This window comes from Mustela lutreola, chromosome 3 (genome assembly GCF_030435805.1).
Source record: "Mustela lutreola isolate mMusLut2 chromosome 3, mMusLut2.pri, whole genome shotgun sequence".
NCBI classification, from domain to species: Eukaryota; Metazoa; Chordata; class Mammalia; order Carnivora; family Mustelidae; genus Mustela; species Mustela lutreola.
The window spans coordinates 173,570,049-173,585,424 of NC_081292.1; the positions used below are offsets into that span (position 1 = coordinate 173,570,049).

At 44.2% G+C, this 15,376-nt stretch overlaps 1 protein-coding gene across 1 annotated transcript in view; it reads left to right on the forward strand.

Annotated features, from left to right (window-relative positions):
* Window positions 1-15,376, forward strand: part of DNER (delta/notch like EGF repeat containing) — a 315,989-nt gene that overhangs the window by 202,900 nt on the left and 97,713 nt on the right. The window contains exon 6 of the mRNA XM_059167803.1: window positions 4,184-4,337. Within this exon, the coding sequence (XP_059023786.1) occupies window positions 4,184-4,337 (154 nt within the window). The remainder of the gene's footprint in view (window positions 1-4,183; window positions 4,338-15,376) is intronic.

Genomic DNA, 15,376 nt, shown 5'->3' on the forward strand with positions numbered 1-15,376 from the left:
GCTCCTGTCTTCCCCTTCCCAACTTTAATTTCCCCCATGGTATTTATCAGCTCACTTACTACATTATTTACTTGTTCATTTTATTTATCATCAGTCACCTACACTAGATTATTGTTTCTGAGAGACAGTCTTGTTCATTTGTGTGTTTCTGGGTCCTAGAACAGTGCCTGGCCTGGCACATACATGGTAGGTGCTCAGTCAGTATTTGTCGTGCGGGTGAACAAATGAATGCAGGTGTGACTAAAACTTTTTAAACCTCCAAGTGAGCTTCCTACCACAGAGAAATTTCCATTAATGTACAAATGGAATATTTGATGTCAAGCTGTTGGGGAAATTGAGATTCTGCATTGGGTTTTAAGATTAATCTCTGAGGGTCACTTCTCATTTTACTTAAAAAAAACTTTTACATGTAAATATACAATAATTTTGCAAGGAAATAGCTTTCTGTAATTTAGCTAAGCTACTAATTTTATTTCTGAGTGGAGAGAAGGGCAGAGCCAACTGTGTGCTGAGCAGATAGCCTAATGTGGGTCTCCATCTCTAGACCCTGAGATCACAACTTAAGCCAAAACCAAGACTCACTCAACCAACTGAGCCACCCAGGCACCCCGCCCCACTAAGCTACTAATTATAAAAAGTCCATTTTGTCTTTTATGCTGGTTAAGTCAACTGGACCTAGATTAGTGCTGGCATAGTGGGTTAATCTTCTTAAGGTTGGTATAACAGTTTACAACTTTCAGTGATCACAGTTTCCCACAACAAAGATGCTAATAACATAATTTCCTAGTAAATATTCATGGCTTCTTACAAATCAAGTCTTGAAACTTAATATTAAAACAAACCTCTTAATATTTTTAAGAAAGCTCATTGCTCTTAGAAAATAGACTTAGGAAGAAATCTAACTTTATGGACCATATGATACAGAATACATAAGAACTGAAGTAGAATTTTATAGTCATGGGTATGTAAACATTTGTTAATCTTCCTTATCCATCATTCAAAGTTTAAGAATCAATTCCATGTTTTGTTTGGTCAAAAACAATTATTTCAACAGTTTCTTAATGTTACTTTCAACATTCTGGCTTAAAACAAAGCCAAACAAAATGTGTGGCTTCTGTTTCAGCTTTAGATTTAATAAAAGCTAACTTGAAGATATTTGATTTGGTGTTTTTAATAATTTATTTCCACAAGCAACATATTTTCCATGGGACAAAACTGATGAATTATATGCAAAATGTATCCCCCAAATAGCCAAAGAAATTGATCTGCAATATGGAACTGCTGGATACAAACCAAGTAAATTTCAGAGGACAGCTGCCAAAAATAATGACACATAGTAATTTATGAAGATCCTGAGGCCCATTTTGGAATTGTATGTGGCCAGCACGCACAGTGTTTACATTTCAAAGGCAGTCAGGAATCTGCAGGTACACCGAGGGCTCCAGACATGTCCCTGCAAATATCAAAGGTGTACTCTGTTGCACATTTGGGCAAGGACGAGATTTTTCCTTTAAAGATAGTTCTAGAGAAAGAGTTTCCTATTTAAAAGGCTGCCTTTCTAATAGCCTTGATGCAGCTTCTCCCAGCTTTGAACTACAAAGTCCATGCAAATGCACACAAAAGGGGGGGAAAAACCCACCTCACAATATCATGAAAAAGCAGATAGGGAATCAACTGTTGCTAGCTGGCAGAGGGAATTTCCGTTTGCCACAAAGAGGTGCAAGAGAGGATGGAAATAGAAGGCAGAAAATTTAACTCTAACTGAAGAAGAAAAGCCATTGCTTTTATTCCACCTGTTCTGGTTTCTAAGATATAGTTGAAGAATGTGTTCTTAAACTTAGGAAGAATTGATTATGCAGATTACAAAGATTTCTCCTGTTCCCTTAACAAAAAAATATTCAGTTAACCAAAGAAACACACCTACACAGTATCTGGCCATTTGGTAGAACTAAAGATTGTTTGACAGGTGTCTTGACTGGTTGCTGAGGTCACAAGTCTGTCCACTCCTGGTTTAGTCACTTTCGGCAAGTGGCATCCTGTTAGAGTATAAGCTATGATATCAGTGTGCAAGGGACAGTTTTTCTTAGAAAAGGTGTCTGTTGGGGATGGGGCAAGTTAGATGGAAAGCACTAGAAGTATAGCTACAAATAGATTGTGTCCGTAATACAATTTTGCTTAATGTGTCTGTGGGCCTTCCTTCCAGGAATGCAAGGTTGAGTGAGGTCTAGGGCATCTAAGCAGTCAGATATTGCTAGACAAAGATAAAAAGAAATAGATACAGTTTTTTAAGAAGCTAAAATGGCATTTGATAAAATTCATTCCTCATTCTACCTTTCTGCTTAGTGATAAATTCTACAGATCTCCCTTTGAAATCAAGCTTATTCTAGAAGAACCAGCAATGAAACCATGAGGGCCGGAAAAGGCCGGGGTTGGGGGAGGGGGCGGAGAATGTTACCATTATTTGCAATTGGCACACAATTTGGGGGGGTGGTTGTTTTATCTAGAAAACCCAAGAGCATCAAGTAAAAACATGACCAATTGAGGGCTCAGTGTGATGACCAGTAATAGAACTCAAGCATTTTATATACCAGTCATGATTGCTAGCAAGTTTGATGGGTATTACAGGAAAAGGATGAGGAAAATATTTTGTGTGTGTGTATATATATATATATATGTATCTCAATCAAGTTTAATATATAAATACATATATATATATATATATATATATATATATGCATGCCTGGGGGGTCAGGGCCCTGGTTGGGGATTTTGAGTTAACAACACCTGGAGAAGAAGGGGAGAGTCTCTGAGATTAGAGACAGGGGACTGGGGCTGGGGAGGGGGAGGTGGGAGGCAGGGTGGGTTGGGGAGAAGTTATGGGTGGGGCTTCGGACCAGTAGGGATTTGAACTCCTGCCTGATGTGGAGGCTTGGGGAGTGCTGGGAGGATGCGGTTTTCTGTTTTGTTTGATTTTTTTAAGTATTCTGTTTTATTTATGCCGTTCTCCTTTGCTTCTTCCAGGCCCTCTGCAGTAACAACCTACATTGCTTCACACAGGGTTTGGAGCCCCATTAGTGGGTGGTTGGTTTGTTTGTTTGTTTCAGATGGTCACCACCCCCAGGCATTAAGTATGAAGAAAAGATCAGGAAGGCTCTGTTTTATTTGGATTTTACAACTATCTCAGGAATGAAGGTTCCAACCAAATGCAGTGCTCTGGGTCTGAGTTATGGTCTTTCACTAAGATAGCAGGAACGCCATAAACCAAACAAGACATTTACTAGAATTATACTCTTTTTAATCTTCCCTTGCACTCAGTTTGTCTGTATAGCTGTGTGTTGACGCTGAAGGTAACTTAGAAGGTGGTTCAGTAAATTCCCTGCATGGCTCTGCAAGGTGGTCAGGGCGGGAGATCTGAGGAGGTGTTTGTTACAAGTGCTGTGGATGCTACAGGAGCTGAGCTGGTTGGCTGACATCTCGTTTCACGGCTGGAGAATAATCCATCCGCTCTAGCAAGACAGAAAATGGTCGGGGTAAATGTCAATAAAGAAAGAATGAGAAAAATACATGTATGAAATTAAAATGTAAGACAAGGGGCGCCTGGGTGACTCAGTGGGTTAGGCTACTGCCTTCGCCTCAGGTCATGATCTCAGGGTCTTGGGATGGAGCCCCGCATCAGGCTCTCTGCTCAGCAGGGAGCCTGCTTCCCCTTCTCTCTCTGCCTGCCTCTCTGCCTACTTGTGATCTCTGCCTGTCAAATAAATAAATAAAATCTTAAAAAAAAATGTAAGGGAATATACATCATTTCTCTCAAAGCTATGATTTTGATCAGATCAAAATATAAATGACATGATTCCAGCATTCAGTATTGGTATAATTACAAAAAGGAGCGAGGCGGGGTGCCTGGGTGGCTCAGTGGATTAAGCCGCTTCCTTCGGCTCAGGTCATGATCTCAGTGTCCTGGGATGGAGCCCCGCATCAGGCTCTCTGCTGAGCAGGGAGCCTGCTTCCCCTTCTCTCTCTGCCTGCCTCTCCGCCTACTTGTGATCTCTCTCTCTGTCAAATAAATAAATAAAATCTTAAAAAAAAAAAAAAAAGGGAGCGAGGCTTTTGAACTTTGGGATTTCCAGCCAAAGCGTACATTTTAGAGGTCTCATGTAACATGTATGGTATGCTTGTGTTTTAGGCAACTTTTTCCTGTACCTGTGAGGATCAGTACGTGGGTACCTTCTGTGAAGAATTTGATGCTTGCCAGCGGAAGCCGTGTCAGAATAACGCCAGCTGTGTGGATGCAAATGAGAAGCAAGATGGGAGCAATTTTACCTGCGTCTGCCTTGCTGGTATGATTTCCATAGATGAGTTATTATCGATCTCTCTGTAGAAGGTACACTTATTAAGGGTGGCTAAGTAACATATTGTCCAGCTGCTAGACAAGGCAACTTTAAATTTTTACAGATTGTCTCAGGCTGTGCTTCACAGGCTTGGGAATGGAAGAGTGAAATTCACATGGGGATAGACATCCTGTTCCTTGGCTGGCTTTCTGACACCGGGATGCTTCTGTCTTCGCGGTCCACCATTTTTATCTTGGGAAATGATATGTTTGGTCAAAGAGAGGTCTGGACATTTCAGAAACAGTTCTGCAAATATATACCAAGTGTGGACTGGGACTGTGTGGGTGATGACGCTCAGTAACAAGAAAATTCCAGGACAATCTGTGCAGGTTGCTGTGTCAAGCCACCTCATCTTCCCATTGATGTTAATTTCCTTTTGTTCGTGTATGTTCATTAGGCCAAGTACACTGTTCTCCTCAGTGGGGGAGGTCTTCAGTGTTCCTTGATCAGTATGGAGGATTGGTGGGCATTACTTGGAGACCAATGGGCAACCAGTAGGAGAGCACAAGCTAGTGCCCCCAGATTTCTGTGCTCTGCAGTCATCTTAATTGACTTATTGCTTAGCCAACTCGATTGTTAACACTCAAGGAGCAGGAATGGCATTTCCCAATGAACATTCTGATATAGCTATTTTGATACAACTTAAAAGCAAATACCAAATTCCTCCTTTTTTTTTTTTTTTTAACCATTAAATAACATGCAAAACTGGCATCACCGTTCCTTTTTCTGTTTCATCTCTGGTTGCCAACATCTGCCTGATGCTGTAGGAGTTGGGGAAAGCCAGAGGGATGGAGTAAAGGGACAGTTGGAGTGATGAAGTCTTTATTTTAAGAAACAGGATACAGAGGTGTAAAAGTTTATAGACAAAAATTGAAAGTTCTTCACTCATCTTTCCCAATCCAAAGCATCAGTCAGTCACTGGGGTAGGTTAGTAATCTGGTATATTCTTTCCAAACCTGTGTGTGTGTGTATCTTTGGGTGAGTGTGTGTATTTCTCTTGCACACCAGATAATTAAGTATTTTTCTATATGCTTTTTAAAAAACATGGTTACAGTATACATAATTGTTCTATAACTTGCTTTATTCCATGTATATTACATTTATAGTAGATCGTAGAGAACCTTTCATGTCAGTATGTACAGATTTGCCTCATTCATTTTTAACTGTTTCAGTGTGTCTCCTAAACTTGTATCTCCAGATCATCCTCCCTCCAAGCTCACCTACTGGTTACCTGACATTTGCCTTTGGATGTCCCTGGCCACCTTAAGCTACGCCATTTACAAAACCAAGCTCATCATGCCCCCCTCCCACCTGCTCAGCTTCTAGTGTTCTAGTTCTATAAGACAGACATCTGCAAGTCATTTGAGGTGCCTCCCTCTCTCTTTGTCCACACCCCTTCTACCTCCAAGTGTTCTCCATTTGACCATCTGGAGACCTCGCAAATCCAGAACCCTCTCCACAGCCCCATGACCGCCACCCCCAGGCCAGCTACCTCTACCCCTTGTCTGTGCTGCTGAGGTCATCTCCCACTGCTTGTCCATACACTCCTGACTGTGCTACATGCTGAACCAGCATGATTGTGCCATAGGGAGCCCCCCTTTTGTCCCCATATCCTCTCTTCTCCACCTGGTGGCAGGTGATCATTTTCCTCTGCAGATCTGGTGTGATTGCCTTCCTACTTCAATCCCTTCTTCCCATTGCTCTTCGGTCCATGATCTGTCCCTTACCCCCCTTTCCAGCCCCACCTCACCCCACTGCCCACCTTGCTCTGGGCCTGACCATCTTGGCCATTCCTGTCCCTGACAGCCCGAGCTTGCTCCTTCAGCTGTGGGCCCACCTCTCCTCTTTGTGCCTGGATGGCTCTTCCTTCTGCCTCCCTTTGACCTGGGTAACTACTCCCAGGTTTTTGTTTCAGTCCTCTGTGAAATGCCACCTGTCCTTGGGAAGCCTCACTAAGCGTTTCAAGCTGGGTTCCCTCCCTTTTCTCCTTTCATAACTGTGTGGTCCTTGCCTTGACAGCCTTCATCTGTTTTCAGTGTTCATTTACACGTGTGACCTTTTGATGACTGCCTGTCTTCCCCACCAGTGTTAACCTCATGGGAGTGGGGCCTGAATCAATCTAGCTCATCACTGTATCCCACAGGGTCTGACAAATCATGGGAGCTCAATCAAGGTGTTGATAAGGTGAATTAATGGAAGCATAGGGGCATGGCCTCGTGTTTTAAACCATTCCTCTAGTGATGGATATTTAAGATGTTTTCAATTTCTCTTTTATAAGTAATGTCAGAACAAATAAAGAACCTTCTATAAATGGTCTCAGTCGGGTGGGTAGGTGGAGCTTGTCACTGTTTGGACTGAAATGATTTCAGTTTGATATTTTACCCAAGTCTGTTCTTAAAGGGCATGTCTCCATTTTATGAAAGGAACTCATGTGCACTGAATCAGAAGGGTCATAAGGCAGGGTTGGTGACGCTCTCTCATCTTGTCCATAGCCTGCTTTTTTATATATTTACTTAGCTCTTTTAATAATGTAATAATCACTGGTGAAATCAGCTTCAAAACCAGAAGTTCAACCCTATAACTAATCATATAGTCTCCTCACTAGCCCTTCCCTGACTTCCCCTTTCTATCTAGGGGTCCTGATCATTCTGAACCTTGAGTGGATTAGTCCTTTGTTTCCCTTTTTATAAAGTTTTAATATTTACAAATTTTTATAGAAGGAATTAGTTTTGCTTTAATTGTTTTCCATTTATAAAAACAGCACCATGTGTGAATGCTGTTATGGTGTTGTGTGTGTAATTCTCTGGTATTTGAGTTCATTCTTTTGGGCTGCTATGGAAAGTTCCATTCATCTATTTGCCCGTGGACAGGGAATGATGCACATCTGTGTATGTGTCTCCTGTCATGTACGTATTTACAACTGTTTCAGGTATCCACCTCAGAGCGGAATTGTTGGAACATAGGCTATGTAACTTATCACTTACAGGAGGTCACACCACATTCTTTTCCCAAGTGGTTGTGCTAATAAGTACTCGGACATGTGATGCATAATTGGTTTTGTGAATTCATATCCTTTTCAATGTTTTGTAATGTCAGAAGTTTTAATTTTTGCTAATGGAATGGTATGAAAAGGTATCTCAGGGTGGTTTCTGTATTTTGTGGTTCACTAATGACACTGAGCTCCTCTTCATGTTGTTACTACCTGTGTGTGTCTTTCCTATGGAATGCTATCTTTCTGTCTCTTGCTCCTGTGTCTGTGTCCTTGTTTGTTGGTAGAAGTCCTTTGTTTCTTTTTGATACTAACCATTTGTCAGCTGAATGAATTGCAAGTATTTTCTCCAAGTTTGTATGTTGTCTTTTCACTTTGCAGGGTCTTTGGATGCGCGGACATTCTTACTATGTTTTGCAAAGTTTACTTCTCTAGTTACTACATTTTTATCCCGTTTAAGAAAATATTTTTTTGCTTGAAGAGTTAAAAGACATTAATCTATATTTTTCACCCAGCATTTCAAAATTTGGTTTTTGCCAACCTTTAATTAAAATGAAATTTATTTTTGTATGTGTTGAGAAAGGGATCTGATTTCATCTTCTACTATAATTTTATTTTTCTTCTTCTTTGAAAGTACCCCATTTGCATCAATATGGAATATTATACCTTATACCTCCATATACCTTATACCTTATACCTCCTTAAGCCTCCAACAGAAGTAGGAATAACTGGATGCCTAATACACTTTTAACTGTGCGGACTCTCAGGCATTTCTTCACTGTCAAGGTTTAGCCATTGATTTGAAATGTTCAGATTTTTGCTTCTAGTGGGGAAAAGAACTTCACCTTTATCATCTAAGACGACTTAACATCTCCCATGTCAATAGCACATCCTGCCTAGGTGGCGCATATGTGTATATAGGATATTCCTTGGGACTTCTAATAATACCAATAACAATAAAAAATACTTTGACTCTCAGTTGGCATCAGGGCCAGGGAGTTGTATTATAAGAATATGAATTTTGATAATTCTACTTAGACAGACTCAGAGATGGTTTGGTGATTGCCAGTAAACTCATCAGGAACCCAGGAGACAGCAGGCAAATTGATCTTGATTTACAAAATGATCATCTTTTATTTCTTCTATTACAAGAACAAAGCTATCTGATAATACCACATTTGTAAATAACAGCAAATTATGGTTCTAATAAGCTATTTCTAATGGTTGTCCTATATCCTGAATATCACACATTTAAAACTTCCAATCTTTAGAAAAAAGGTATAGATACTTTTGTGCATTGGTCACAGTTTAAACAACTTTAAAAAATAATATACATAATCTGCACTGACATTTGATCACATAGTTCCCTGAGGTACTTGAACAGCATGTGGTTTGCTTGGAGTTCGCCACTTGTGAGAAAATCCATCTATCCAGGAGTCCTTTCTCATTTCATAAAAGTGTAAAGCAGTCATAGAACCACAGTTTTCCTCAGTGTCTCCTGCTGTCCTTGAACCTGCAGTACTTGCCTTCTGTTTCCTGAGGTGGCCTTGCCTGGGCTGGGGTCTCTCCACCATCCAGCCTCTGTCAGGGTCTCCCCGACTCCCAGCAGCTTTCCTTCCTTGCCTTTCACAGAGCTGGGTCTGTGTGCTTCCCTTCCCCAGGGCCTCCATTCATTCTCATGTTCTAGAACAGATCCTAATTCTGAGCTAGAAGAGATATAAGAAAGGTTACCCTGGTACCCTCGCTCTTTGCTCATCTAGTTTTCGACTTTGCCCAGCTGTTCTCTTAAGCAGGGTTCTACCTTCTCCATTCTCCTTCCCTGTGGGACAAGCCCCACCCCCTTCTAGCGTCTAGCTCCGCCTCTCAATAAGCTGCTCACTGCAATCAGTACATGCTTGGCCAAGAATATTTAGGGTAACACTTGACTGTACTGGAATAATATGTCAATCACCAAACCTCAGTGGCTCCCAAGAAAAGGTTATTTCCTGTCATATTGTAGTCTGAGGAAGGATATGCATGACACTGGAAGCTCTGAGACCTCTCTAAGAGACCACATGCAGGGACAGAAGCAAGGTGCTAGAAGTTGCAGACACTCTGAAGGTGCTAGAAGTTGCAGACACTCTGAAGGATAGCATCGTATTTGAAATCGTTGTAACCGCTTGGTTTTCAGGTGACAAGAAGCTGTGAACTCCCCAGTGACACTGGTTGGGCTTGATGAGGTGAACAGGTTGGGGCCACCCGTGAGACTTAATAAAGACAAGTTTAGTGGCAAACTAATGTGAGGGACAGAGTCAGAAGGGTCTCTTATTTTTAAAATTACAGCATAGTATTTAAGAGCACAGGTTCTGGAGACAGAACGCCCAGATCTCAATCCCAACCAACTAGACCTTGAACATGGGCTGTTTCCCCTGTTTGTTTCCCATCCAGCTCCAGCGTCATACTGTTTGGTCCAGAAAAAGATTCCTGGACACCCTGCTTTGTTGCCTGAGGTTTCGTGAGTCCCAGGTGCTAGAGTCAGCCTCGTGGTCTAGACCCTGACCCATCTGCCCTGTGGTGTAGACACTGCCTGTCCCCACTTGACCACAGCCTCTAGAACCAGCAGTTTTCACGCTGCTATATCCTTCCTGTTTTCTAGTCCAGCTCCTCGAGTGAGTTACACAACCTCTCTGGGCCTACTTCTTTGCTTCTGCAAGATTACAGCAACCCTCATCGTGAGTTAGGAATGTCATGTGAGAACCAAGCGCCTGGTCTGTTTCTCACCCATCTCCAGTATCTAGCCCAGTGCCTGGCACATAGTAGGTGCTCAGTAAATGTCTGCTGACTAATGAAAGAAAGAGCAGAGGGAGAAGAAATTTTAACAAGGTGCACAGATGTGTAGTAGAGACTCACAGCCCTCGCCTCTCCTCTCTGGGCTCCTCCCTGTAGCACACATTGTGTGTTTTTACCTCCCACATCACACTTGGCTGGTTGAGGGCAGCAACTGTTACATTCTATTCCTTTTTACTTCTCTGCCCCTGTCAGTGCCCAGCCCTGGGCCTCCCACAGTCATAGACACAGAATACATGATTACATTGAAATGTAGTTTCTTTAATCAGGATTCAGTTTATAAAAGCCTTCTAATGTTGAGAATATAGTTTTTCCTCAAAGGAGCTATTACTTTTTCTGAAAAGAGCTGTGATAAATCTTCAAAACTGTCACTGCCAAAATGTTATTAGCATCAAGCAAAGCATTTTTCACCTTCAGAGCACTTCACTGTTCTAACTTATTGGTGATTTCAGCCCATTATAAAAAAAAACAAAACAAAAACCCAAATTTGTCATTTCTGAGGCACAGAGAGCGTAGCGTGTGTTTCCGTCTCAGCTCTACCCTTAAACACTGAGTGTTGCTCAGGGATGTGGCCAGATCCCTCTGAACAGTGAGTTAGCAGCAGGTCACCTCTTCCTGGAGTCACCTCCTCCTGGGGACACATCCTGAGTAGGCTAGGCTGTCCCTGCTCACGCCCAGCCTCACTCACCTCAGGAAGTCCACGTGTGAGCAGGTGAATGGGGCTTTTTGGCTAGTGGCTTAGTTCAGAAGTTCAGAGTGGAAGGCCCTATTCAGACATTTCACATAAGTTGAATTATTCGATATGTGGCCTTTTGTGTCTGGCTTTTTTCGCTTGGCTTCACATTTTCAAGGTTCCTCCATGTTGTAGTGCGTCACCAGGGCTTTGTGGCTTTTTATGGCTGAGTAACATCCCATTGTGTGGAGACACCATCTTGTTTATTTGTTTGTCCAGTGAGGCACAGTTGGGTTGTTCCCACCTTTGGGCTGCTGTGGACAGCACGTCTGTGAACCCCGCCCTGGGTATGCTCGCCCTTCTCTCCTCCTCCCCCACGGCCGCATGCTTCCGGCCTCTCCTGTCTTCCTCGGTCTCTCTGCCTCTGTCTTCCCCTTCATCCCTGGCTTCTCATCAGCAGGGATTCCAAGGTCTTGTCTTTTTTTTTTTTTTTTTTTTTAAGATTTTATTTATTTATTTGACAGACAGAGATCACAAGTAGGCAGAGAGGCAGGCAGAGAGAGAGGAGTTGAAGCAGGCTCCCCACTGAGCAGTGAGCCCGATGCGGGACTCGATCCCAAGACCCTGAGATCATGACCTGGGCAGAAGGCAGCGGCTTAACCCCCTGAGCCACCCAGGCGCCCCTCCAAGGTCTCATCTTAAATCAAGTCCCTAATAAACAAAAATTTAGTAAGTCCTTGCCGCTGCCTCCGTACGGGGGTCTCCTCCTCCCCCTCCCTCTCGCCGGCCCCTGTCCCCCTCCCTCGTTTTCTCATCACTGCCACACACTGGTTTTGCTCCAGACTGGGATTTCCTACCCATTTACTTACGCTTCCCTTCTCTGTGTATTGTGGAACTTCTCCGAGGTCACTGGAGGTGTCCTTCCCACCAATTTCCAAGTCTCTTTCTTTGTCCTTGTCTCTTCGAAGCTCTTCCCACCTGGCTTACAGAACACTGCATGTTGTCTGCTCTCCTCACGCTAGCCCGGCCCTCCTCCCCTCTTTGCTGTCCCTCCTCTCTCTCAGGAACTCCTCCTCGTTTACCTTGTCCTGCTGCCTTTCTCTGCCTTGACAGCAGTCACTCGTGCTGAGCTGTCACCTCTCAGTGTCTCGGTTTCAGATCCTTGCTTCCCTCCTGTCACCTCAGTTCCAGCACTTTCATGGACTTGGCCCTGATGCCCTGCTAATGCCTCAGCCCCTCCTCAGACGCAACAGGGTCCCACACATACCTTCAAGCCTGACTTCTTTCGAGGGTTCTGGTTTCTATCCGCCTTCCTATCACCACCCTTGATGCTCAGGCTGGGAGCTCAGGCCTCACGACCCACTCCCTCGTCTTATTTATCTCTGGACGGTCCCCAGGTTTGCTCTCTTGAGGGTGATTTCCCATGTGCCCCAGCTCTCCCCCGTGCCTCCACCGGTCCCCAGTCTGGGCTGTTGTCACCTGCTGCTGGAGTGACTGTGATAAGCCTGCCCACCCTCTCCATGGTCCGCCTCGCTTCCAGCGGTGCATTCCAGAAGCCCCGGGCTGGCGATGCTGAGCAGGACTGAGAGGTCAGAAGGCCCGAGTGCCCAGCCTGCTCCCCTACTCCTCATTCTCCCTGGGACTTCAGGGCAATGACGCCTTGAGGCTGAGGTTTCAGAAATGTGACTGGCCCAAATGCCCGCTGCTGTTCCTGGATATAAGCCAGGAATGGAGGCCCTACACGGTGTGCAGCCACTGCTTCCCCTGCAGGTGGTTTGGCCTTAGCTCCTCTGCACTGTCCCTGTCTGGTGAACCAGCGTGGATCCCGTGGGACCCTCAAAGCATCCTTTTCCATTCTGCTAAGACCTACACCCTGCCCACCCTTCCTGCCTCAGGGCTAGCCTTGCTTGGCTCTCAGTGTTTCCTTCCTTCCTTTCTTTCTTTCTTTTTTCTTTTTTAAAATATTTTATTTATTTATTTGACAGACAGAGATCACAAGTAGGCAGAGAAGCAGGCAGAGAGAGAGGGAAGCGGGCTCCCTGCTGAGCAGAGAGCCCAATGTGGGGCTCGATCCCAGGACCCTGGGATCATGACCCGACCTGAAGGCAGAGGCTTTACCCCACTGAGCCACCCAGGTGCCCTGGATCTCAGTGTTTTCAAACAAGCCTCATGAAAAGGAAATAAAACATACACGAGAAGTAAAGAAATGTGGGGGTTGGATCTATGGTCCTGGGTTTGATTCCAGGCTGAGCTGCTCACTGACGCTACCTTGTTCCCTTGAGCCCCAAGTTCTTCCACCTGTGAAATGGAACAAGTCTCGGCCTTGTAGGAGTTAAAGAAAACATACCCACATGCACATACAGTACAAACACACAGACACACAGACACAGACACACACACACACAGAGGCCCAGAATGGGGGATTCACTCACAAAGGACACTTTTTGCAACCTGCAAATGCTAGTAAGAGTTGGGAGGGACGGGCACTGCCATTCTCACTCTCTCCCTAGACGCTGTGCCCATGCCCCCCATGTCCCTCTGGAGTCCCCCATTTTTGTCTCCACCACAGCACCTATGCTGAAGAAGAAGGGAGGAGAGTTAAGCTCTCCCCCCAGATTGAAGCGAATGAGGACAGGAGGTGACCAGCCTGCGACACCCCTTCCTCACGTCTGCCCTCTGTTCAGAAACCTTCAAAGATGCCCCATTGGGAACCCCAGCTCCTCGGTGTGTGGATTGGAAACCCCAGCCCCGTCTTCGTCCCCTACCCCTAGTCAGTGCATCTGAATGGGTCTGATTTGGCACTGTGTCTCTGCTTTAGCCCACCCCGTGTGTTTGTTTCCTAGGAACGCGTCTTCGCTCCTTTTCCGGAGTGGGAGCTCCCTGCAGACAGGGGCTGCATCTAAGTCTCTTTTAGTCCCTCTGACTGTGAATTTTTCACTCACGCAAAATGCTTTTTTTTTTTTTTAAATTTTATTTATTTGACAGACAGAGATCACAAGTAGGCAGAGAGGCAGGCAGAGAGAGAGAGAGAAGCAGGTTCCCTCCTGAGCAGAGAGCCCAACGCGGGGCTCGATCCCAGGACTCTGGGATCATGACCTGAGCCGAAGGCAGAGGCTTTAACCCACTGAGCCACCCAGGCGCCCCACAAAATGCTTTCTTGAGGAAGGAATACCTTCTCTGTAGTTTGGCTTATTATACAAACCTAGAATTTAATTGATAAATGTCTTTAAGTCAGTCCCTTAACTTGTTGGTCTCATGGAATAAATTCTGAATTTAATGTTTTCTCCCTTTTGGTTTCAGTTTCTCTTGGGGGGTCGTCAGAACATATTTAAAGGAAGGAACTTTTTTTTTTTTTTTTAAAGATTGTTTTATTTATTAGAGAGAGAGAGAGAAAGTGTGAGCATGAGTCGGGTGGGGGAGAGAGGGAGAAGGAGACTCCCCGCTGACTGGGGAGCCAGACCTGGGACTTGATCCAGGACCCCAGGATCATGACCTGCAGATGCTTAATGACTAAGCTACCCTGGTGCCCTTAAAGAAAGGAACTTTTGAGAAATATCTCCCCCTTTGTAATCACCAGATTAGGATCTATTGGTGTCACACGTCGCTTGGCCTATATCAATCTCATGATTTCTTATTTGGGTTCTAGGAAAATGGAATGAAAGAGATTATTTTAGAAATAGCCATGCATGGTGCTTACATAGTCATTAATTACTTTATAATGAGAGCCTCCAGAGTCCCTGGCTCTATGCTAGGGGCGGGGGGGGGGGGGAATCAGCAACACCTGCTCTTAAATACTAGGAAAGCCGATCCAGAAACAACGCAGTGACAGGCACAGTCATTTAGCCTGGGGGCTCCCAATCACAAAAAGAAAAAAAACCCATGGCAACAGTATAGTCGGGAAAGGCTTTTTAAGAGAATATTTGACTTTCACTTTTTGATCTTCTTCTTTTGTAATCTGTGTCATATGTACAACTCTTAAATGGAGAATATTAACATTTGATATTTTAAAAAGCTGCTGTTAGTTTTCCAGATCAGTAGTTCTCAGCCTTTAGCAAGTACCTTGTGTCAGAATCACCTGGAAGCCTTCTGAAAACTTAGATTGCAGCCTGTACTCCTCCCTACCCCCTCTCAGGGGTCTTTGACTCTGCAGGTCTGGGATGATGCTTGTGCATGGACCACACTTGGAGCACTGCTGATCTAAGCTGCCTGGTAAAAACCAAGAGATCCAAAAATATTGGCATATGGCTTGGCAGAGTTAAAATCCGTAAATTTTCCATTCATTCAAAAATATTGAACCATCTGCGATGTACCAGGCATGATGCAAGACTATGCAATTGATAGAAATGGCTCCTGCTTCTTGGGGAGGGTCTCACTGGGTCATGACAATTGTCCTGGAGGTCGGGTATTGTCAATTCTCCATATTTCACCCAGGGGGGACGTGAAGGTCAAAGTCAGTCCTTTGATGTGCTATTCAGCAGATCTTTTATTGCCTTCCCGGAC